This window comes from Camelina sativa, chromosome 3, assembly GCF_030686135.1.
Source record: "Camelina sativa cultivar CO46 ecotype springtype chromosome 3, ASM3068613v1".
NCBI classification, from domain to species: domain Eukaryota; kingdom Viridiplantae; phylum Streptophyta; class Magnoliopsida; order Brassicales; family Brassicaceae; genus Camelina; species Camelina sativa.
The window spans coordinates 4,676,901-4,701,562 of NC_141882.1; the positions used below are offsets into that span (position 1 = coordinate 4,676,901).

Genomic DNA, 24,662 nt, shown 5'->3' on the forward strand with positions numbered 1-24,662 from the left:
AACTTAGTGGTGGTGTGATTTCCTATAAAACAAATAAACTAAATAAAAATTGAGCGTATTATATTTTAATTTGTGGGTAGAAGAAACCTTGAACATTCTAAACGATTTATAGAGAGTGTTATGTTTGTGCTATTCTGGCGCTCGATTCCCTTAATTTAATAGCATCCCGAGAATACATGTCGTTTTATATTTAGAAGTTTAACCTTAATTGTCGTTTCATATTGAGAAGTTTAATTAACCTTAATAGTCGTTTCATCACAAGAAAATATTACTCTTTTACGATCACTAGTTGAGATTTTGTTGTAAAGTTTAACCTTAATATGTCATGGCTAACAGCGTCGGTCATTCCTTAGAACACTCTTTGCTTGGCATGCCACTTTTGATCTCTAGACGTCTTGACGGAACCAAAAATCATCGTCTCCATCGCAACTGCTACAAGTATATGAAACCCACGTCTCTCTCAGCTCATTTGTGGCAAACATATATCTAAGAACCGGGACATATAATTGTAAGAGTTGGTTGGTTCTAGTTCTAGTTAAGGGCCAACTCTGGTTCATATCATTTCCTTCACTTCCAGTTATAAATCTAATGTATTCTTAAGAAAACCAATTGGACTTGCCTCTGGAACTATTTTCAATTCTCAACCTTACAAAAGACAAATGAACCTTTTTTTTTAAAGAAAAGGGTGAAAGTAAAACATGCCTATTCTCTTCCCAAAGCTAACCTCATTCTACAATTACCTCTTAAAAACAATTCTCTTTCTCACAATGACTTCTAAAAGTTGTGCTCTTTCTGTAGTTAACTTGATTCTAAACCCCAAAAAAACAAAGAAACAAGAATATCTTTGACCAAATATAACAAATCCTAAAAATGGCCAAAGATTAGAATCTCAACAGAAATTAAAGACGACTCCCATGCACTATTTATACTACAGAAAAATTCAATTAGCAAAGCAAAACCAAAAATGAAGATCTTTTGTTTAATTCTCTTCTTATTCTCATCATTTGTCTCCACTTCTCTTGCCGTGGAACCTCCTCCCGACACAATCTACCAAAACTTTCTCCAATGTTTCACAAACCAAACAAAAGCTCCTCCTAACTCATTATCCGACGTTGTTTTACCAAAAACCGCTGCAGCTTTCACCCCTGTCCTACGTGCTTACATCCGAAACGCGCGTTTCAACACCACGGCGTCTCCCAAACCCGCGATCGTAATCGCTGCACGTTCTGAGAGCCACGTCCAAGCTGCCGTCGTCTGCACGAAATCGCTAAACATCCAGCTGAAAACTCGAAGCGGTGGCCATGACTACGAAGGCGTTTCCTACGTCTCTAACGTTCCTTTCTTCGTCCTCGACATGTCGAACCTCCGTAACGTCACTGTCGACCCTGCAACCGAATCTGCATGGGTCGGAGCTGGTGCTACACTCGGTGAGGTTTACTACAGGATTTGGGAAAAAACCAAAACTCACGGCTTTCCTGCCGGAGTTTGTCCCACGGTTGGAGCTGGAGGTCACATTAGCGGCGGTGGTTATGGAAACATGATCAGAAAGTACGGCTTGTCCGTTGACTACGTTACCGACGCTAAAATCGTAGACGTTAATGGACAGATTCTTGATCGCAAAGCAATGGGAGAAGATCTGTTTTGGGCTATTAATGGCGGAGGCGGTGCGAGCTTCGGTGTGATCTTAGCTTTCAGGATCAAGCTTGTCCCCGTCCCACCGACCGTAACCGTTTTCAGAGTAGAGAAAAACTTGGACGAAAATGCTCTTGACATGGTCCATAAATGGCAGTTCGTTGCTCCCAAGACTGATCCAGGTCTATTCATGAGGTTATTGTTACAGCCTGTGACTCGGAACCAAAATCAAACAGTTCGAGCATCGGTTGTGGCTATGTTCTTGGGGAACTCAAACGATGTTATGTCTCTGCTAACCAAAGATTTCCCAGAGCTTGGTTTGAAAAAGGAGAATTGCACAGAGATGACATGGATACAGTCGGTGATGTGGTGGGCGAACAACGATAATGCCACATCGATTAAACCCGAGATTCTACTGGACCGTGACCCGGATTCCGCATATTTCCTTAAGAGGAAGTCCGATTTCGTCGAGAAAGAGATCACCAAAGAGGGTTTAGATTTCTTGTTCAAGAAGATGATTGAAGTTGGGAAGATCGGTTTAGTGTTTAATCCATACGGTGGGATAATGACCGAGGTGCCTACGACGAAGACTCCATTCCCGCACAGGACTAAGCTTTACAAAGTCCAGCATTCGATGAACTGGAAAGATCCGGGAACAGAAGCGGAAAGCAGTTTCTTGCAGAAGGCAAGAACTTTCTATAGCTACATGGCTCCTTATGTGACCAAGAACCCTAGACACACGTATATCAATTACAGGGATCTGGATATTGGAGTTAATAGCCATGGCCCAAACAGTTACAGAGAAGCAGAGGTTTACGGGAGGATGTATTTCGGAGAGAATTTTGATCGGTTGGTGAAAGTGAAAACTGCCGTGGATCCGCTAAACTTCTTTAGAGACGAACAGAGTATACCTACCTTGCCTAACAAACCACCTAGGCGTTAGTTTCTAGGCACCTAACTGAGTTTCTTTTGATATCCGAAACTACAATATACGAATATGTATGTACAATATATGCCATCTGAAAAATGATGTTTGCTTTTTGTAATTATAAAAATGCTATCAATAACGGTCTAAAGCCTCAAAATTTCAGCAAAATCAAATCTGCTTTTGTATGAACTACCCCAGTTCCACTCATATCTTACATAATCAAGAGATTCTATGATCCTAAAGGGGATACGAAACCAAAACAGCGCAACATAACAAAGGGATGCTTCTCAAATCTTTTCGCTCGATGCTAATACAGATGCTCTTATAGACCACCGGGAGCATTCAGGCAACTCAGAAAACTTGCCTGATGTTAATGTTGATCCTCGAAGTTTTGATGTACTCTGCGAAATAACTTCCATAACTTCCACTTTCACGTGACAGTTCTGATTCAAGGGCGCCAATTTCCGCATTTTCTTCGTCCGTAAAGATACGGGGCACGCCTGCATAATCAACAGATATAATCTCAAATCAAAGACAGAATATGATCAACTCTGGCTTCTTTTTGCAATAGAGTACATCTCCAATCCCGAGTGTCAAAGGACTGTGTAAAGTGAAGCAGATTACCGTGGTAGCATTCTCTGGCCTCTTTAGCCATTAGTACAACATCTCCACTTCTGAGATACATAGCATGAGGAGGATCCTCTTTTGATTTCCCGCCTAAGAGGAAAATAGCTTTACATCCAAGGCTGCGTAAGGAAAATGTAAGGAACATAACTCACTATTGCGCTTCAAAAGATGTATGATATTACGTTTTGCTAAGACAGAAGGCAAAGAGAGATACCTCATGCTTACAATGGGTTTACTCCAGTCAGCTTCCATGTCATCAAGGTGGCCTCCAAGGGTATCACCTAAAGAGCGAGTTAAAAAAGGTTTTCAAACTTCTACACCTTTGAAATATTAACCTTTTCCAAAGCAAGAAAATACAAAATTTAAGGTTAAATCTACCTAAACCAAAATAGTTTACAATGGCACCCTCTGGACGAAATTCCTCCCCAGCAGGCATTGCAATGGCGGCATGTGTCTTAGCTAGTTGACAGAGTGTATCAGGGATGTCATTATGAGGGAGAGAAACATCATAGTTACGCTGGAAGAAAAAAGACATACATCTCAGCATTCATATAGGTTGCATTGCTAAAACTCATCAAAACAAGTTCAAGATTTGAACCTTGGACCAATCAAACTGTAGACCGAGGGTGCTCCAACGAAGCTTCCTCAAAAGAACTGAAGCTGAAACTGTTTTGCAACTTCTATCTTTTGCTTTTGCAATACCTTCTTCTTCTTCATAAAACTTCCATATGTTGTTGGTAGGAAGATCCTCTTGAACCAACACCTTGTTTTCTTTAGCGGAATCAAACAAATCAGCAATAGGACCATAAATCGCATTGTGGTTTGTTCTATTAGGAGGCTGAGGAAAAGTCGTCAAGCTCTCTTTGATCCATTTGCATTGCTCCTCCAAACTCAATGCACCAGAGATAAAGTAAAAACCTTTATAATCATAACAATCCCACTTCCATAAGTATTAGGCAAATCTGTTTAAAAAAAAAAACTGAGTCTTTAGGATCCTAATTTGGAAAATTGGGGATTTTTTTAACTTACCGGGTCGATCCTCGATGCAGAAGACTGGGGAAGAATCAACAGCTTCGATAACCCTAATCCCGTCAGGCAAAACACCAGTTTTGTTGAAACCTTGTCGAATCAAATCGAAATCGAGCAATTCAGACAAATCAATCGGCTTTGGGAGCTTCTTCCTGCGAGTTCAAGTGGAGGAAACATATAAGTAGTGGGAAGAAGGGATACAAAAACAAACGCAAAAGTGAGAAGAAGAAGTCGAATGAACGATTTTAGTGAGAGAAATTGGATTTTTACTTACTTTCTAGTGAATTTAGAATGCTGTTCATAGTAAAGTTTGTATTTTTTCTCAGCTCGCCGGAAAGCCGTAGCGTCGTCAGAGACGTTCGCCGGTTCGTACATCTTCCAACTTCACCGGTTGATGTCTAATCTCTCTCTGTCTGGCTTGTGCGAATTAACGAGAGTTTTAAATTTAGAGTTATGTTTTCCCTTTTTTTTTTTAATTGGTGTAGGATTTATATTTTTTTTTGTTTAATGTTTAATTGTATTTTAGAATATTTCTCTTTTTTATTTGCTGTTCCTAAATTCCTTTTATGATATTAACAATTCAAAAAAGAAAAAAGTAAATTAGATTAGAACAGTTTAGTTTTGTTTTAATATTTTAGAAAAATGGCTGCAGAATTCAAAATAAGGAACACTTACCCCAATAGCGATTGGTGAGTTCCTAATAATGACCGCTTGGTGCTTCTCGCTGTCAAAGAGTGTAGTCGTAAGCAAATCCATCCGTGTGACTTAGCCTTTTAGTCTGTCTTTCTCTAAGCCAATCTAAAACAAAACAAAAACAAGTGTGAACCACACACCAAAGCTAAACATAATAGGTTGTTATCATCACCGCCTCTCACATTAGAAAATTATATTGTCTTAAATGGTTGTATTTTTAGTTTTAGTGAAAATAATATTAGAGCTAATTACTTTTAAAAAAATATATATTTTATAAAATCACTATATAACAAACAGTTTTATTAGTATGTAAATACTAGCCACTTTTAAATGAAAAAAATGGATGAAAAATAGATTATCTCAAATGGTAATAAAATGTAAAATTGATAATTCATCTAATATTAGAGCTAATTACTTCTTTTTATATAAATATTTTATAAAATTCACCATATATCAAACAGTTTTCTTAGACTGAAAATGCTAGCCACTTTTAAATTAAAGAAATTGGATGTAAAATAGATTATCTCAAATGGTACTAAAATGTAAAATTGATTTCATCTAATATTAGAGCTAATTACTTCTTTTTTATTAATATTTTATAAAATTCACCATATATCAAACAGTTTTCTTAGACTGAAAATGTTAGCCACCTTTAAATGAAAAAATTGGATGTAAAATAGATTATCTCAAATGGTACTAAAATGTAAAATTGATAATTCATTTAATATTAGAGCTAATTACTTCTTTTTTATATAAATATTTTATAAAATTCACCATATATCAAACAGTTTGCTTAGACTGAAAATGCTAGCCACTTTTAAATTAAAGAAATTGGATGTAAAATAGATTATCTCAAATGGTACTTAAATGTAAAATTGATAATTCATCTAATATTAGGGCTAATTACTTCTTTTTATAAATATTTTGTAAAATTTACCAAATATCAAACAGTTTTCTTAGACTGAAAATGCTAGCCACTTTTAAATGAAAAAAATTGGATGTAAAAAGATTATCTCAAATGGTACTAAAATGTAAAATTGATAATTCATTTAATATTAGAGCTAATTACTTCTTTTTTTTATAAATCTTTTATAAAATTCACCATATATCAAACAGTTTTCTTAGACTGAAAATGCTAGACACTTTTAAATTAAAGAAATTGAATGTAAAATAGATTATCTCAAATGGTACTAAAATGTAAAATTGATAATTCATCTAATATTAGGGCTAATTACTTCTTTTTTTATAAATATTTTGTAAAATTCACCATATATCAAACAGTTTTCTTAGACTGAAAATGTTAGCCACTTTTAAATGAAAAAAATTGGATGTAAAAAGATTATCTCAAATGGTACTAAAATGTAAAATTGATAATTCATTTAATATTAGAGCTAATTACTTTTTTTTTTTATAAATCTTTTATAAAATTCACCATATATCAAACAGTTTTCTTAGACTGAAAATGCTAGCCACTTTTAAATGAAAAAAATGGATGTAAAATAGATTATCTCAAATGGTACTAAAATGTAAAATTGGTAATTCATCTAATATTAGAGCTAATTACTTTTTTTTTCTTTTTAAATATTTTATAAAATTCACCATATATCAAATAATTTTTATCCACTCTACATAAAATATAAATAAGTTGAAAACTATTCATTTCTATTTTTTCATCTAATTTATTTCTAGAATAACCATTTCTTAATACTTTTAAGAAAGTTAAGGAACTCTTTTTAACCCAAATCTTTGAAAGAAAGTCAAAATTCAAGTAGTCTATTTGATTATCAGCAAAATATCCATGCGTCTTCAAAACTATTTTATTGTTCACAGAAACTATGTTCATATGAAAGTGATAAAATAACTAAGTTCACGAGGCAATTGGCCATTTTCCCCTCATGTTATTCACTTAATTTGGTTAGTTGGCAAATTGGCACTTTTATATAATAAGGGAAAAAAACACATTATATAGTATAGAAAAGTTGTTTTATAAAACCTTTTCCACAAATCACTTTTCACATCTCTCTCTCTATCTCTATCTCTCACCAATCTTCTCAAGCAAGCATTTTTTTTTGACTAACCTTAATTCATTTTGATGATGCAACAAAATAGTTTTGATGACGCATGGATATTTTGTTAGTTAGTTCACATCAAAATATTTCTCAAAATTATAAGTTAGTTCAAATGTGTTTATAACTACATGAACTAACTTATAATTTGAATTTTCTACATAAACTATAATTTAAATTTTCTACATAAACTATATAAATATGGCCAAAATCAACAAATCTAAAGATGTTGTTGGTGTAGCTGACTATGATGCCACGTGGAAGGACAAAACGACTAAGTTCATGGTGGAAGTAGTTGTTTTCCTATTGTAAATGCTAGCCACATTTAAATAAATAAATTAGATGAAAAATAGATTATCTCAGATGTTACTAAAATGTAAAATTGATAATTCATCTAATATTAGAACTAATTACTTCTTTTTAAAAAATATATATTTTATAAAATTCACCATATATCAAATATTTTTCATCCACTCTACAGAAAATATAAATAAGATGAAAACTATTCATTTCTATTTTTTTAATTATAATTCATTTGTAGAATAACCATTTCCTTATAATTTTAAGAAAGTTTAGGAACTCTTTTAAACCCAAATCCTTTGAAATAAAGTCAAAATTAAAGTAGTCCATTTACTTTTCAACAAAATATCCATGCGTCAATCAAAACTATTTCTTATTGTTCACAGAAACAAAAAAAAAAAAAAAAAAAAAAAAATCTATTTCCTTTTTGTCGGCTAAACTATTTTTGTAATTCAATTATTAAAAATGATATATGTATATATATATATGGTGTGTGTGTATAATAGTATAAGTAAACGTCTTGCAAGTGTGGACCTTTCCGTCTTAAGAGAGTATTCATACATTCATAGAGTTTGCTCCTCTTTCCTTTGAAAGACCTTCCAGAAAAACCAAAAAAAAATCCAGACTTTTTTTGTTTTGTTTTGACTTGACGTTATCTTCATGACTCTCCATTCTTTCTTACCAAATCCATTTGCCCCATTGAGACTTCTGCTGACCTAATTCTTCTAAATCTCTCCTTCACATTGCCCCTTCTTTATTATTACTCCTCTGAACACAAAAAACAAAATCTCTTCACTTTTTGCTTTTGTGGTATGGCTCTGAGGTGTTGTTGTTTTCCCATTTGGGTTTGTCCCCAAACGACTCATCATCATCGTTCTCCTCTTGTGGGTCATTCCGAATTCGAAGCTAAACGCCATCGTTTCTGCCTCTGGGTTTGCTCTTCTTCCTCAGCTTCTCAGAGAGCTGTCGTCACTGCCATTGAAGGCGAGGTTCCTTATGGCCGTGAGCTCAAAAAGTCCTCCTCTGATGAAATGGGTCTGACTCGGGAGACTGAATCTGTTACTTTTCATAGAGACTTGAGTATGCTTCCTAGTGAGTTCTCCTTCCCCTTTCTCAGTTTCATTGGAACATGTTGTTTTTATGGAAATGCTGATTGGTTTCTTGTGTGTTTATGCGGTTATCGAATTCAAAATTGTAAATTTAGCTGAATTTGATTTTGTAGGATCCTCTTTACTTAAGTAGATGAGAAAGCATTTTCATGCTCAGAAATGTTGTCCATCATTCATCTTTGTTTCGCATTCTTACCAATAGACTAGACTACGTCTGAAGAGATATAACAATGACCATGTCCTTTGCATCGTTGCTTGTTTCTGTTTATATGTGAATACAATCCTATGAAAGTACTCTGAACTTTTGTTCTTTAGATTGCTGAATTTAAGAGTTGTTTTGGCTGTTACAAATACACTGAAATGGGTACTAAATTATGCACTGTCATTACTAATGTTTCTCAACTTTCTTGATTCCACTAATAGCAAATGTCTTTTGACATTAGAATCCTTCTGTTTACCATCTATATTAGTAACTGCACTTGATGTTAAGATTCGATCTTCCTTGTCGTGTAATGGATCAATATCATTTTGCATTGCAACTTGAGGCTTTGCTATATGTGAACTGATCTAAGATACTATAATTTCCATCATTGTTTATTGAGCACTAGATATGTTTTGTTGCTACTAGATTCTTTATTCCTTCAAGTGTATCAATCTGCATTGAGAGTGGAGTACGCGATATGTTTGTTAGTACTGGTTTCTTTTTCCAGATTAATAGCTGCATTTGATCTTTCTTGTCGTGTAGTCTCATAGATAGATCAATCATTGTCCTTTGCAATGCAACATATGATTTGCTACACGTATAACGATCTGTTTTGGAAATGAAAGTACTGGATATGTTTTGTTAATAAGAAAATCTGTTTTCCATATTAGTAGCTGCATTGATGTTTCAGATTTGATCTCTTGTCGTGTAGTCTCTTAGGTAGATCAATCATTAGTAGCTACATATATATACTGATCTGTTTTGGAAATGGACATACTCGATATGTTTTTGTTAGTACTAAGTACTTTTTCCATATTAGTAGCTGCATTTGATGTTTCAGATTTGTCCATTCTTGTCATGTTATCTCATAAATGGATTAATCATTGTCATTTGCATCACAACATCGGGCTTACTAGCTGCACTGAAAATGGAGTGCACGACAGGTTTTGTTAATACGGATTTCCTTTTTACATATTAGTAGCTGCATTTGATGTTTGAGATGCAGTCTTTCTTTTCATGTTGTCTCTCTCATAAAGTGATGAATCATTGTCATTTGTATCGTGCCATAGGGAAATATGTTCTCGAATCTATTTTGAGTGAAACGAAACTTGCTTTCCGAATTGTTGTCAATGAACAGTAACATACCAATCCCAGAAATATTATGAAACTCCAGTGCATTGTCTGTCATATCTTCGTTATTATCATTATCTTCGTTAAGCCCTAACATCTAAATTTGATTACAGAACCACTAACTGCAAACAGTCTTTACTCTTCTGCCAGTAATGATTCAAAAGTGCGAATTTCATTTCAGGTGAAATATTAAATTTCGTTACCTAACTGCAAATTTATGTTTCTCGTTCTTTTAAGTTGCTTGTGTTTACTTACACTCTACAATTGCAGGGCATACCAGGTGCATATAGTGAGACAGCAGCATTAAAAGCATATCCAAATTGTGAAACCGTGCCATGTGAACAGTTTGAAGCTGCGTTCCAGGTTTTGATTTATCTATCACTTCTAATACATTCATACCCACACAACAAAGGTATGGTGCTTTACTATGTTTTCATATGATACATTCTTAGGCTGTTGAGCTGTGGTTGGTGGATAAAGCAGTATTACCGATAGAGAATTCGGTAGGTGGTAGTATCCACCGTAATTATGATTTGCTACTTCGTCATAGGCTTCACATTGTCCAAGAAGTCCAATTGCCTGTGAATCATTGTCTCTTAGGAGTGCCTGGTGTTAAAAAAGAAGATATTAAATGTGTTCTAAGCCATCCTCAGGTTCTTCTGCACTCATTACCTTCAGACTCGCTTCTAAGTTCACTGATTTTGAGTACTGTTTATTCAATTTTTCTTTCTCTCCAGGCGCTTGATCAATGTGTGAATTCTCTTAACAATTTAGGCATACAGAGAATATCTGCGAAAGACACTGCCACTGCTGCTCAGGTGACACAGCTCGAGATAACGAGTGATAACGACTTTATTCTTAGTTCAGTTCACATAAAAGATTTCACTTACTTTAGTTTTTTTCCCCGCTGAAATAATGAAACATCAAGTTTTCTTCAGACTGTTTCTTCAAGCGGGAAGAGTGATGTAGGAGCAATTGCGAGTGTACGGGCTGCAAATATATATGGCCTAGATATTCTTGCCGAGAATATACAAGTAACTAGTCTCCATCCTCTATTTTATTGATAGATTTGTTTCCTTTGTGAATGTATCAACATACTGAGATGCTCATCAATGGGTAAAAAGTAGAATGTGACTAAACAATAAACATATCGATTATCCATTATCTCTACGTTGATATTTTGTTCTTTCTACGGTTTTCAGGATGATGCTAACAATGTGACCCGCTTTCTGATACTTGCGAGAGAGCCTATGATTTCAAGAACAGATCGACCATATAAGGTAATCACATATTTACATACTAACTATGGCTTAAACTTATAGCTCCCAATAGTAATGCTCTTATGTTTCTCTCAGACAAGTATCGTGTTCTCGTTAGAAGAAGGTCCTGGTGTGCTGTTCAAGGCCTTGGCTGTTTTTGCTTTAAGAAGCATTAATTTATCCAAGGTAAGCTCCAAGGAAAAGTTGGACCCTGTTATCAGTAACTTCTTCAGAAAATAGGAATATATGACGTAGCTCTTGCTCTCTTTTAGATAGAAAGTCGTCCGCAGAGAAAAAGACCGTTAAGAGTAGTTGATGGTTCTAACAATGGAAGCGCTAAGTAAGTAGTTTTCTAACACACAACATGCACCAATCTTTTTTTGAGAAGTAGTTGAGTGATTGTTTTGTGATGATGACAGGTACTTTGATTACTTATTCTACATTGATTTTGAAGCTTCCATGGCTGAAACACGTGCTCAGCACGCTCTTGGCCATCTACAGGTCCCAGTCCTTGAAACACCAGAGCTTTTATTCTATAGCTGGTCTTAAGGCTCACCAATTCCAAAGAAATTACCTTTTGGTTTTGCAGGAATTCGCAAGTTTCATCCGTATCCTCGGGTGTTATCCAATGGATCTAGTCAGATAATCGAGCAAATCTCCTATTGATTTCATGTTACCATACCGTGCAGAACCATGTGAATATATCCAAACAGAAGAACAAGGTTTGTAGCTTTGGTATACCGCAAGACTCTTTTTTCACCATTTTCTCATCTTAGAAGTTTAGCTTCAAACTCCTTTATTGCTGAGACAGAAACAGTTGATCTAGCTTTTGTTAAGAATATGCTTTGTACATTAAACAGGTTTTCTCTGTTAATATCAGTTAATAATTTGTTGTCTTAAAAAAAAATCTCCGATACCAAATATATCTGTTTCTTAATCCTCATTACAAAAGGTGGGGTATTGTTAATCAATCAAACTTGTGATTACCATATGATCATTACAAAAGGTGAGGATCATCTTGATTTGTGATTAGTTTCTTAATCCTCATTACAAAAGGTGGGGCATTGTTAATCAGTAAGACTGATCTTTCAGTTCCAATCAGGAAATAAGGACTTTCCCAAACAAAACAAAACAAAACAAAAAACCTAAAACCAAGATACCGTTTAACATCAGTTTGAAACGGATAAACCCTACACACCAGCGTTTCATACAGTTTTTAACCATAGTCACAAAAGTTCTACTAACCAAACTTCGAGCTCTGAGTAGTTTGACCTCATTTTGGGGAAAGGGTTAAAAGAAGACCGAAATGATCGCTAGGCAACACTGGAAGCTCTAACTTCTTGATATCACCCCTCACTTTCTTCTCTTTCACATATGATAGTTCAGGAATCGCCTCTTTCCCAACCATCTCAATTCCGCCAAGCTTGTAATCATCCAGACGACACAAAATCCGGTCTAACCGTTTCTGCAATGCTCGGTTACCAGACAACATCGGATTTGCTTTTGTGTCGTAAGTAAAACCCACATCACCTGGTTTCAAAACCTCCCAAACATCGACCCATTTGTCCAGCAAAGGAAATTTACCATCTAGCTTGTCATCCCAGTTCATGTCTCCCCCGAATATCACGTTGGTATGAGCTCCAAGAATCTCGATTGCCTCTTTCGCTTGTTCAACGCGTTCTCGACTGAACATTTGGTCCCACTTTGGAGGACCTGGAGACGGACTCTCGAGATGGCTAGTTGCAAAGACAAGTGACTTTCTCCCTGGAACTTCAACTTCTGCAATAGATAGTTCTCTTCCCATCATCGAGTTCCCAAAGCTTTTGTTGCTGAATGATTTCACGCCTAGCTTGCTCAACTGCAAATTACCCTTAAGGGTCAATTACAAAATCACAGGAAATATCCAAATTTAAACGCTACAAGCGGGCAGAGTCTTTTACCAGCATGCAGTAGTAGCCTTTCGAATCTGCCACATCAACTGAGACAGAACAAGAATACCCTTTCCACCAGTTCGACTTGCGGAAAATATTATAGATCGCAGGAGTGACTTCCTATAAGACCTCACAAAAAATCGTTTGTCAGAAAGCTGAACTACTTCTGAACTTTGCAGATAGACATCACTCCGTGGTAAAATGTAAAGTAATAACCTGAAAACATATGAGATGTGGAGAATGAAGCTGAATAATCTGACCGATTGCTCTCATCCTTAGATTCAACTCAAGGTCTTCACGGAACCAAACATTGTAGCTCAAGATCTTTAAACAAGACAAAGGTGTTCCTGATTCAGAAGCTTCCCCTACAAAAACAAAAAGTGACCAAACAAAGTACTTATGCATCAAGGAACAATAGAAAGCAAATATTAAGCTGAACGAGTAGAAACCAAAACCTTACACAATTTTAGTAGCAATCAGGAACCAATTTTGGATGAAACACACATCACACAGTAACAAGAGACTAATCTATTAAACTTATAAATAAGGTATGAGCCATACATAATCACACAGACCTCTAAAACCCTAATCACACAGACCTCTAAAACCCTAGGGAGTACAAAAAGAACAGACCTTCCGTTTCAATTTCTTTGTTCTTCTTCTTCACAATACCCTGCGATTCAGAACGAACAAAAGAACCACCATCAATTTCGACGACGTCATCATCCATAGCCTTACGCTTGTTGCTACACCGCCGAAGAGGAAAGAAAACAGAGCCGACGGAGGAATCAGGGTTACTACTATCGAGACCCGAATCAGTCAATTCATCAAAGCCCAGTAGAGAAGAAGCTGGCGATCGCGTTCCACATACGTCGCAGATTGAGTTCTTGTACGTGTTCAAGAAAGTACAGGCCTTGCAAGCCCACTTCGCTTCATCGTTCGTGGAAATAGCAAGAGAAGGAGACGAAGAAGAAGGGAGAGATGCGGGAGTCAAACAGATCATGCAATTGAGTTTCTGAGATGGAGAATTGAGGAAAGTACATTTGTTGCAGGACCAAGAGGTCGAGGAAGACGATGACGACATTGCTAGAGTTGTGAGAATTCTTAAAAATCGAGTTTTTGACATTTAACCCTAATTCCCCTTTTCCGATTTAGACTTCTGTCGCTTAGGCTTTCCACTTAACGGCTATACGTATAATACGGCGCCGTTTCGATTGGCTCTCAAATTCAAAGCTTAAATGGTGAACCATAATTAAACCGAATCAAACCGTAATTTGTAGAGGGAATACAGCAACAAACAGTATAACAAAGTCAATGACGTTCAAGGAAGACATATTTTATACAAAATTTTATTGCCAAAAACAAAAATACAAGAGACTAATAAAAGGTCTACAAATAAAACAAGAGATTACAATTATAATAAAATGTTTTAAGACCTAAAATTGTAACTCTGCCGACACCTTCGAAGGCTAGTGGTGTTGCCACTATGATGACCTGGTTGGTACTATATGGCACTGGAGTTCGAGTGTTCGAGTCCGTTTCCCGTCATGGGATCAAAATGAGCTTCATCAGAGTTAGAGACTTCGTGAATCACCGTGGAAAAATGATAAAATCACCGAAATGGTAGCAACATAGAAGATGTTACAAGAATCATGATACTGACGTAGAAGCCACTTGAGAGACTCCTTGAGGTGGCTTCACCTGCGGCGACTTGAGTTGAATTCACCACTGTCTGTGTCCTATTTCCGACCTTCTTGCTGCACAAAAAAATCTCATCGATTAACGAAAGCTTTTAAATGATTGTATCACGTCTAAAAGTATAGATAATGTGTTTTCAAAGGGAGTTGTTATACACAAAAAAAACTTTCATACCTTCCCGGGAAAATGCAGCTTCCATGACCTGAAAACATACGCATCTTCCTAATTTAGAAACTTTTATAATGAAAGACACGAAAAAGGAGAAAGACTTTTAGATCTAGTTAACACCATTTACAGATTTAAACAACAAGGCTATGATCTTGACGAAACTTTTATTGTTATAGCCTGCTTATGAACCAAAGTAATAGACATGAAGAAGAAAATAGTTGAATATGGATGAGAAGGTACAAGCAAGGCTAGGACGTTTTCTAAGACCATATGATCGCTAGTATATTACTTTGGATTCCCAAAAACAAACAAGCTTTACTGAAGGTGATTTACAACCATGATTCGAGATTCATAAACACCAGAACCTTCTTTGGGAACTACCTTCTATGTATTGGCTACAAAATTTGGTTAACACTGGTCTAGGACGTGTTACTTCCTTACAGCGATTAGAAACCGAATTGAGAATGGAAAAGCTTCAAAGTCACCCAAGTCACACAAGTTTCAGCATATAAGTAGTTACTACGAGTCTATTTTGGCAAAAGACCAGCTCCTATAGACTCTTCCAACTTAGGATCTAAACTCTAACAAATTCAGATGGTGTTTCTTGATTGTCATAAGTCTTCGAACTGAAAAGTGAAAACCATAACACGAAAAAAAAAAGGAAGAAGAAGAGAATAGCTTACTTGGGTCTGTAGTAGTGATCATTGCCACACCTTTGAAGTCACATGAACCAGAAGCTCTTCCTTCCTTCTGGTAATAACTATTAAAAGCAAACGAAGCATGCCCCTTCACATTATTCGGCTGATAACAACTCTCGCCAGGTTGAATCTCACTACAATTAGCTCTCCCAGGTCCACAAGACCAATCCAATGCAGCTTGAAGAGTCTTTGCATCCACACCATCCATAGCAATGCAGTAAGTCTGGTTTGTTGTATCATTTGCTAAGAATGTTCCACTTCCAGATACATGAAGCAAATAAACAGGCGTAGAGTTCCCGTAGAATAAACCCCAGCTAGCTTCACTAATAGGAGGAGACCTCAAATCCTCGTTAAACAGCTCATAAATGTAGACACTTGGGGTCATCTCAGGATGCAAAGGAGTACCAGATCTATCAAATATATGCTTGATCAAATTGGAATTATACGTATCAGCATTATCGATAGTAGCATATGGCTCTTTCGAATCACCTCTCGAAGGCCATCCACTCTCAGTCACAAGCACAACCACATCAGTCACATTCAAGTTTTTCATCGAGACATAAGCAGAATCCACCATAGCATCAAGCACATTAGTGTAATGCAACAAAGTGTTTGGATCAACCATTTCTTTAGTCGGCGTCAAGGGCTCGAACAAACAGTTATCGAGAGGAACCACGCCTTTGTTCTGCATATAGACATAGTAAGGATACAGATTCATCATCAAAGGAGAACCAGTTTTGGACAAGAATTGAAGCAACGGAAGCATAATGGAATGCCAAGTTTGGTTAAAGTAAGCTTGAGAAGGCGGGAAAGTGTCGAGCATGATGGAAGCTGCGTGAGGCGTAGAGACCTTGATTTGAGTGTGGAGATTAGAAGCAACGAGAGCATTGTACAAAGACTCAATCGCAGGTAAAAGCAAAGGAGCTGAAGAAGGCACAGTAGTTAAAACCTCATCTCCAACAGAGATAGCTGTGATTAACGTCTCAGGGTAATAAGCAACCACATTCCGACCAATCCAAGACGCAGCTGTACTGTTGGAAGATCCAATTGCGAGAAGCTGATTGTTCGGTACACTGATTATAACCCGTATCTTGGTTTTAGCCAATGCTTTGAGCAGTTCTGGATCAGCATCGTATAATCTGACGTGGTTTACTTTCTGAGTTTGGAGGAATTTGACCAGTTCCGTCGGTGAGAGGAGATTAGTGACATCGGTGCCGATGTTGAAACCAACAAAGGGGTCTTTGTCTTGTTCCTGAACCTTAACATTGTGAGATAAAGACGACGAACTCGCTGCATATACAAAAAGCAAGAAGAAGCTAGTTAAAAATCGAAACTTGGCAATGGATTTTAACTAGAAATCAGTTAAATGAGTCTGGTCTAGATTTGGATTCGAAATAAAAAAAACAAACTTTAGCCAAGTGTTGGACTCTAAAGAAAGAAAAAAAACAATTTTTGATTAAAACTATATAAAATTCGCCAATTTGGGGGAATTTAGAACTGAAAAATGTGATTTTTAGGAAACTTACCAGAAATCAAAAGAAGAGTGTAGAAGAAGAAGAAGAAGAAGAAGAGAACAGGAACAGTGGGAACCATGTTAGAGACAGCCATTGAAGAGGAGTTTGAAGATATTATGCAGCAACTCTTCCCCTTCAGATTCAGCTAGAGGTTCTTGCATTATCTTCCGGTAGATTTGTTGCTGTATGGTTGAGATAACCTAAAGAGAAACGGAGGTGGAGAAGAATAAGAGAGATTAGACAACATTTTTTTGGGGGGTTTTAGGCTGAATGAAGGAAAGATTTATGACTCTGAGCTTCCACGTGAACCGACTCTGCTCGCTCCTCCCCACACAAACTGGTTTCTTTTGCATCAGACCAAAGTCAATTTACTGTAATACCCTTGAATTCTGATAAAGCGCCAGCTAGACATCACTATATGTAATCTTTAATAGATTTTGATACATTTTTTTTTGTAAAATTATGTAAGAAAACAAATTAAAATAAAATAAAGATAAATTATTTTTTCGAAAATATTTTGTTTTGGTTTTAATATTGGATATGGAATGTTGGTGTTGACCACATCCATATGTGATAAAAGTGGACAAATGTAAGAAGGTAACAATGCCCTCTATTGTTTAGGAGTTTTCTATGTGTATTTATTTTTTTGGTCATTGAGATATTTCCATCAAAAACATTGAATTACAAGTTGAGAAAAAGAGAATGCAATTACAACCTATGCTTTAGTTGAATAAAAATAGAAGACGGTGGCCCATTTTATTTATTTGTTGATTAACACATTTTGATTTTTATCATCTCAACCAATGTACTCCCTTGTTTCATAAATATTGATATTTTAGGATATTTTTTTTGTTCCACAAATATTGATATTTTGTAAATTTTAAAAAGTAATCATTAAAAATATTTAAAATTTTAAATTGTTAATGGTTTAAAATTAAATAATATTTTTTTAATCAAAGAAAAAAATATATTTAAACTCAGTAATCATTATTTTTTTAAAATATGTAAAAACTTCTAAATAATTGATTATGAGACAGAGGGAGTAGTTGATAACTAAATAGTAGAAAAAGTTACCAAAAATGATGAAGTCCTCGGAATCGCAAAGAGATTAACCAACCGAGTTAGCCTATAATTGTTTTAAACTAAAAGATAAATCGTGTAGACAAAATGAATACATTTTTCTCTTTCTATATCACTTTTATAGAGTCTCTCTAGCTACTCTGTAAAGTTCTTGTCGAGCAAGGGTAACGAGAAAGCAAAAAAAGAAAGAAGCACCCGACAAAAAAATTTTGGTTCATACAAACATATTAACATAGAGATCCATATGCAACTTTTATGATAAAAGTACAAACAAACAAACAAAAACTCAGAAAAAGAGGAACGTTTTATGGAGAGTTTAAAAGTTAAGGACACCTTAATCAGATTCCCCCGTTGTAGCTTTTAGGTATAAATTACATATTTCAAATAATAAACATTTTCTTGAATCGTGAAATCATACTGAACTCTATAATATACATATGCCCATCTCCTTAATATAATTAAACATAAGTAAATTTTCATTACAAAAGGAAAAAAGATGGTCACAAATCTTTAGGTATAGAAAACTCGAAAGTAAATTTCTACAGCCACAAGCTTCTTTATTCTAAAACCATTTACAAGATGTTGAATATTATCGTAATCGCCTTCAAACTTAAAAAATACGAAGAAAACAGTAGTTACATTTAACGAAGCTAAACCAAAACGAACCTAAATAAATATATTACAAAAATAATGTGTTCACAATAATAGTTGAACATAATAATAAATATTAATGTTCAATGATGTGGGTGGAGAAGAAAAGAAAACGACTACATTATTAACAGATTCTGAAAACTAAAAAAATAAAAACAGATAAAAATAGTAAAAATCAATGAACCGTGACACTTTTTTGTCTCTGTCTAGCAATAATACACAAAGAGTTTGACTAATAATAATAACCCGGTTACCTTTGTGTTAAAGGGTAATGTCGTTCGATGAATATCAATAATAAAAATGACGAAAGTTTATGGTATCAAAAACCAGCTACCTCTGGGTTCGAGTGGCATTTCATATATGTTTCTTATTGCTAAGATTTTAGTCATTTGTTCTCGTTTCTAACTATTTTGTGTTACTAATTGGGTACAAATGTAAATATAAAACAATGTAGTTAGGCAATGGTTCAAAATTCAATTTTGAAGACAACTTCCTAATTCACTTTTTATGCATAAAAAAAGCCTTCTTCTTTATTTATGATAGTGCCGAGAAGAACAATGAACAATGATTATATTTCAAAACTAAACATACAATATATGAAGCTTATGATATTTTCGTAAATAAGAAATCGATTAAACTTCAATATTATATCGTATGTAAACTTTTGTATACAAAAAAAAACACTACAAATATATACAAAAGAAAATATTTTCTAAATGGGCTGAGACCCATTTCACCGAATGATGGGGCCTCGGCATTCGGTAACAATAACAATAAGTACTAATAGTACTATTATGAACGTCTCAGACAAAGACCAAACACATTACCAACCTAACTTAAATTTATCTTACTTCATTACATATGGTAAGTAATTTTTATGTGCGCGTGTGTGTTGGATAGCTCTTGTAGCACGAGTGGTCAGCGACGGTACTAACAGTGCAACGCATGACAAGTTCGATGATTGGGCAAGGCACAGAGAAAGAGACCAAACACAAAGAATCACCAATAAAAAAACAAAAAAAAAAACAAGCTTATTGATAATATATATGAGGTATTCTAAAATATCTCTTTTTTTTTGTGTGTGTGTCTAGGCTTTTGGCAAATGTACAAAGATCACATGAAACACGACTCTCTACTTGAACGTGATTCCATCTCTATGCTGAGTCTGTGTCGACTGACGACTGTCGAGAACACACAAGTACAGAGCATGTTTTAAAACACACCTGTTTCACGCGGCCACGCGTCATCCCATAACAGGAATGTTAGATTATAACCGTAACCGTCCCTCACCATCTTTTCACAATAATACATTCATCCCTCGGTTGTAATGCGTCTGTGATGATCGCACTATATCACAGGCAGTAGCAGAAACATTGCCTGCAATCTGATACTAAATTTTTTTAATCTCTGTTGTTTAATTGTGTTGTGTCATCATCATCCATACATACATACATCACCTTCAAACTCTATTTAAAGTGACGATCTTCGCCAAAACGCTGACTGAATCGAGTGGCTTAGGTTTTTTCGTTCCGTACATCTTCTTCCCAGGTGAGTTTTTTTTCAGTTTTGTTTTGTTGTTGTTGGAGATGATGATCTCTAGTCCCGTTCTAAAGTTTTGATTTTTAAATTCTGTATCTTTGATTCCACCGATCAGTTTCGTTCTATCAATCCGGTGTGTTTCCGGATCTGATTTCAGATATGATTCGTGAATCTAAGTTTTGTTTTTTGATTGATCTCATCTTTGTGTTATATAATGATCATTGAGAAATCGAAATTGATTTCCTTTTTTTTTTGTTTTTGTCTATAGCGATTGATTCGTGTTAGTAGTCGATTCATTGTGTATGTAAATTTGAGACCTTTTGGGGGTTGTAAATGCATATGGTGTTGTTGAGATTAGTGATATGTTCGTATAGGATTTAACGTTGTTTTATATCAGGAGAGAGCAAGTTTTTAGGGGGGTGGGGGAACATGAATGAGATTCCTTGCGCTTCCATGTTGAGGCTGTGTCACTATTTTGTGTCGATTTGTAGTGTTCACTTTGTTTCAATGATAGCAGCTGAATCAAGTTTTGTTTTTAGAAATATGGCTGAGGCTTCTTCTGACGTGATGGATTGGCCTAAGAAGGATAACCGTCGTTTTCTCCATGTTGTCTACCGCGTTGGTGATCTTGATCGCACCATTCAGTATGTCTTTTTATCTCTTTCCCCTGTGATACCATATTATGATACTTCGTTTTGATGTGACTGGAGTATTTGATGATGTTGTTTACTTCTCACCAGGTTTTACACTGACTGCTTTGGTATGAAGCTGTTGAGGAAAAGAGATATCCCTGATGAGAAGTACTCTAATGCTTTTATGGGTTTTGGACCTGAAACATCTAACTTTGTTGTGGAGCTGACTTATAGTATGGCCCTCTTTCACTCTCTGTTCCCTGTTAGCATTCTTTCATATTCATATCTTTCAAAATATCAACCTACGTTCTTTTTCATTGATTCATATTCGTTTCTTTGTTTTGCAGATTATGGAGTTAGCTCATATGATATTGGAACTGGATTTGGGCATTTTGCCATTTCAACTCAAGATGTAAGTCGTCCTACTTTGTGTTTGGATATCACGAATCAACATATGTGTGTGTGTGAATCCCTGAACGAAGAGATGGATTAACCACCTTTTTGGTTAGGTTTCTAAAATTGTTGAGAGCGTCCGTGCCAAGGGTGGAAATGTCACTAGGGAACCTGGTCCTGTCAAAGGTGGAAACAGCATCATTGCGTTTGTGAAGGACCCTGATGGTTACACTTTTGAGCTCATCCAGAGAGGTCCAACTCCTGAACCACTCTGTCAAGTTATGCTTCGTGTTGGTGATCTCGACCGAGCCATCAAATTCTATGAAAAGGTAATGCAGTGAATAGGTTGTCTTAATGTTTGAATATTCATTAGTAGTGTTAACTTTACTTCTTATTCCCTGCAGGCCCTCGGGATGAGACTCTTGAGAAAGATTGAGAGACCTGAATACAAGGTGAAGTACTGTAATCAGTCATTGTAATGTAGACATAATTTACCTTTTTGAGCTACATTGTGATTTACTGAGTCTTGTTGTTGTTGGATGAAACAGTACACCATAGGTATGATGGGATATGCTGAAGAATACGAATCCATAGTTTTGGAACTGACCTACAACTACGATGTGACTGAGTACACAAAGGGCAATGCATATGCACAGGTCTTGGCTCTAAACTGGCCTTTGTTGCTACTGTTTCTGTTGTCTTTAAACCGGTTCGTGATTCATTTCTTTGATAATTAAATGGTTAAATGTGATAAATCAGATTGCAATAGGCACCGATGATGTGTACAAAAGCGGTGAAGTTGTGAAGATAGCCAACCAAGAGCTAGGAGGAAAGATCACTAGAGAACCTGGTCCCGTTCCTGGAATTGGCACCAAGATTGTCTCATTCCTCGACCCAGATGGCTGGAAAACGGTTAGCACAATCCATTAAAAATGTTTCTAACGGTGGAACCTTGGAATTTTGATTTGGTTTTTAAAAGGTTTGGTTGTTTAAAATGACAGGTACTGGTAGACAACAAAGATTTTCTGAAGGAACTGGAATGAGGAGAGCAATGATGATGGTCGAGACTCGAGATAACGAAACCATTATAATAAACATGTGATGGTAAAAATAAAGGAAGACTTAGTCGTGTTTGATCCGAAATAAGAAGATGTGGTTTAGTTTGTGTCGTGCTATGTGTGCTTGTTCCTTTTTGTCTTTGAGCTTTACTCTACTATGGTCCCTGAATAAAAATGTTTCCACCACCTTGAGAGGTTTTGGTGTTTTTTTCGGTATGGACGGTTTAGTAGAATATGATTTTCCGTACCAAATCGGTTTTCTCTTCTATCAAATCCGGCTAACTGTATATGCAGCATTAGGTAAAAATTCCATTGAAATTAAACTCTGTAGAAGAGTGTGTTTTATATACATTGACTGAACTTAAACAACCTTCTTAGCCAAACAAAACTGTTAGTTTGAGTGTTGATAAGTAGTACTTATACTAGGATCGAGTAAAATAACAGTTTGGATATACAACATGTGTTTGTATTCAATATAACAAAATACGTTTTCAATATATGTAGTCACATGAAAACTCAGCCACTACCGCAAAAAGATAAGGAGATCAAATTAGTTGGCTATATTAATGAAGTATGGATCCACCCACTTTGTACTACAACTATCATTCGAATTTTGAAAGCCATTTATAATACACATTCCATATAGAGCCCTACCCACTACGTAACCGGCAGGTTCTAAAATTTCTAACCATAAATCTCTATTTTTCACTTAGCTTGCTACATTTACATGCCGATGAAAACTGATGCTGCAGAAGTTCGATCAGTTATATGAATCCAGTACCGGTTAAAAGAGAAACAATTAAACTTAACGTCATTCGGTTTAGTTTAGGTTTAGAGCGGATCTGATTCATAGGTCTCAAGATCATGTGTGTATATAAATTTGATTTTGGATTTGAGACCAAAAGTAGTATAGACTGTATAGTGGTATTTCTTTTGGCCTCCCAATTAAATTATACATTAAAAAACGGTTGGGTTGTGGGTCTTTTTATGTTCTTATTTACCTAACCATCACGGCATCTCGATTCACACATTTTTAACATCCGGTAACATGTTTTTGCATCTTGCAAAAATTAGATAACTGATTATGACAATAAGATGAAACCACTAGACAAGAATTGTTTAAAATTGTATATTACCGAAAAAACAAATGTTTAAGAATGTATGTTATGTTTATATACGAACTAGGGATGATGATTACATCCATATTCTCACATGGACTGTGAAATGATACTAACACTAGTATATAAGAGATATAAGTCGATCCATTGATTCCCAAAACACATGACTATTGTATAAAGAGATCAATTGTACTGAAAGTTTGATAAAATGAACTCAAGTCTCTAAAATTTGGAGTTGCAAGTAAATGTAAATATTTATATTGCTTTAGATAACGTTTCCATGCATTACGACGATTTACTTTACAAGATTATATAAAGTCGATTGATGCTAAGTTAAATCTCGTTGTATACAAATACAATTCGTTGGACATGTTAAGTAGACTAATTTATATACGCTACATAACCTACATTGTACTCATACGTAGGTCGTCATAAATACGCTACATTGTATTTGCATTTATTGCTCACAAACATTACATACATGTGTGTGTGTGTATACATAACTGCCTATATATAGGCTTGTAACATAACTCTCTAATTCACCATAAACAAAAAGAATCTTAACCATAAAAGCAAAACATGAAAGGCACATTTACTCACTCTCTTGTGCTTCTCCTCATTGCACTTGTTTGTGCCAATGTCGGTGCTAGGAAACTTATGTCCGGGGATACCCAATTCAAGGATGAGAAATCTTTCCTCGGAGGCGGTGATAGCGGTGGTGGCCTAGGGCTTGGCCTTGGTAGCGGAGCTGGTCTTGGTGGGCTTGGGATTGGTGCCGGAGCTGGACTAGGGTTAGGTGGAGGTGGAGGGGGCGGTGGTGGGTTTGGTGGTGGTGGTGGCGGACTCCTCGGTGGAGGCGGCTTCGGCGGGGGAGCCGGTGGCGGACTCGGTGGTGGTGGTGGCCTTCCTTGAACGTGTAAACTGTCAAGTGTGTGTGAGAGAGAGCTCATTAATTCTCAGCTTATTATACTAATTAAGTCACTTTCATTGTCTTAATAAATTTAGAGGTTACCTTCAATCTTCGGATTTCAACTTTTATTTAAACTTCAATATTTGAATCAAAAAACGTCTTAGCTACTAGCTAGCTAGCGGTAATGCTAGTAATCGTATTTTGTGTAACGTACGCCAGTTCATATTTATGATTAAATGGTGCAACTGTGCAACGTTTCTCTTACTGGCATTACTTTTTTTTTTCTTTCTTATTTA

At 35.8% G+C, this 24,662-nt stretch overlaps 7 protein-coding genes across 9 annotated transcripts; 4 read left to right on the forward strand and 3 right to left on the reverse strand.

The window, feature by feature from the left end:
- Positions 1-935: 935 nt before the first annotated feature.
- Positions 936-2,728, forward strand: LOC104778681 (berberine bridge enzyme-like 2). Its single transcript, XM_010503130.3, has one exon. The coding sequence runs from the start codon at positions 965-967 to the stop codon at positions 2,573-2,575; it is 1,611 nt and encodes a 536-aa protein (XP_010501432.3). The 5' UTR covers positions 936-964; the 3' UTR covers positions 2,576-2,728.
- On the reverse strand, positions 2,653-5,082 carry LOC104770565 (DNA N(6)-methyladenine demethylase ALKBH1A). Its single transcript, XM_010495013.2, has 8 exons — positions 4,892-5,082; positions 4,491-4,777; positions 4,217-4,368; positions 3,786-4,105; positions 3,566-3,704; positions 3,402-3,468; positions 3,185-3,306; positions 2,653-3,060 (listed from the first exon to the last, which is right to left on the reverse strand). The coding sequence occupies exons 2-8, from the start codon at positions 4,589-4,591 to the stop codon at positions 2,912-2,914; spliced, it is 1,050 nt and encodes a 349-aa protein (XP_010493315.2). The 5' UTR covers positions 4,592-4,777; positions 4,892-5,082; the 3' UTR covers positions 2,653-2,911.
- A 2,702-nt stretch (positions 5,083-7,784) lies between these two features.
- Positions 7,785-12,196, forward strand: LOC104770573 (arogenate dehydratase/prephenate dehydratase 1, chloroplastic). Of its 2 annotated transcripts, XM_010495024.3 has the most exons (11): positions 7,785-8,367; positions 9,831-9,898; positions 9,988-10,080; positions 10,170-10,370; positions 10,455-10,535; positions 10,656-10,751; positions 10,920-10,997; positions 11,073-11,162; positions 11,249-11,316; positions 11,396-11,477; positions 11,566-12,196. In XM_010495024.3, exons 1-11 carry the CDS (start codon positions 8,088-8,090, stop codon positions 11,620-11,622), a joined length of 1,194 nt encoding a protein of 397 aa, XP_010493326.1. In that variant the 5' UTR covers positions 7,785-8,087; the 3' UTR covers positions 11,623-12,196. The 2 variants fall into 2 exon arrangements, with proteins under 2 accessions (XP_010493326.1, XP_087364514.1); XM_087508388.1 differs by having other exon boundaries at positions 10,170-10,535.
- LOC104739828 (uncharacterized) lies at positions 11,937-14,111 on the reverse strand. The gene is made up of 4 exons (XM_087508387.1): positions 13,541-14,111; positions 13,124-13,272; positions 12,917-13,027; positions 11,937-12,834 (listed from the first exon to the last, which is right to left on the reverse strand). Exons 1-4 carry the CDS (start codon positions 14,031-14,033, stop codon positions 12,250-12,252), a joined length of 1,338 nt encoding a protein of 445 aa, XP_087364513.1. The 5' UTR covers positions 14,034-14,111; the 3' UTR covers positions 11,937-12,249.
- Positions 14,112-14,242: 131 nt separating this feature from the next.
- LOC104770590 (glucan endo-1,3-beta-glucosidase 1) lies at positions 14,243-17,398 on the reverse strand. The gene is made up of 4 exons (XM_010495044.3): positions 16,998-17,398; positions 15,457-16,761; positions 14,780-14,807; positions 14,243-14,664 (listed from the first exon to the last, which is right to left on the reverse strand). Exons 1-4 carry the CDS (start codon positions 17,077-17,079, stop codon positions 14,520-14,522), a joined length of 1,560 nt encoding a protein of 519 aa, XP_010493346.1. The 5' UTR covers positions 17,080-17,398; the 3' UTR covers positions 14,243-14,519.
- Positions 17,399-19,648: 2,250 nt separating this feature from the next.
- On the forward strand, positions 19,649-22,554 carry LOC104770601 (lactoylglutathione lyase GLX1). 2 transcript variants are annotated; one of them, XM_010495062.3, is made up of 9 exons: positions 19,649-20,264; positions 20,795-20,899; positions 20,996-21,120; positions 21,235-21,299; positions 21,397-21,609; positions 21,685-21,732; positions 21,829-21,936; positions 22,040-22,192; positions 22,282-22,554. In XM_010495062.3, the coding sequence occupies exons 2-9, from the start codon at positions 20,799-20,801 to the stop codon at positions 22,321-22,323; spliced, it is 855 nt and encodes a 284-aa protein (XP_010493364.1). In that variant the 5' UTR covers positions 19,649-20,264; positions 20,795-20,798; the 3' UTR covers positions 22,324-22,554. The 2 variants fall into 2 exon arrangements, with proteins under 2 accessions (XP_010493364.1, XP_019098949.1); XM_019243404.2 differs by lacking the exon at positions 19,649-20,264 and having other exon boundaries at positions 20,670-20,899.
- Positions 22,555-23,980: 1,426 nt separating this feature from the next.
- Positions 23,981-24,372, forward strand: LOC104770615 (uncharacterized). The gene has a single exon (XM_010495074.3). It carries the CDS (start codon positions 24,036-24,038, stop codon positions 24,366-24,368), a length of 333 nt encoding a protein of 110 aa, XP_010493376.1. The 5' UTR covers positions 23,981-24,035; the 3' UTR covers positions 24,369-24,372.
- Positions 24,373-24,662: the final 290 nt, after the last annotated feature.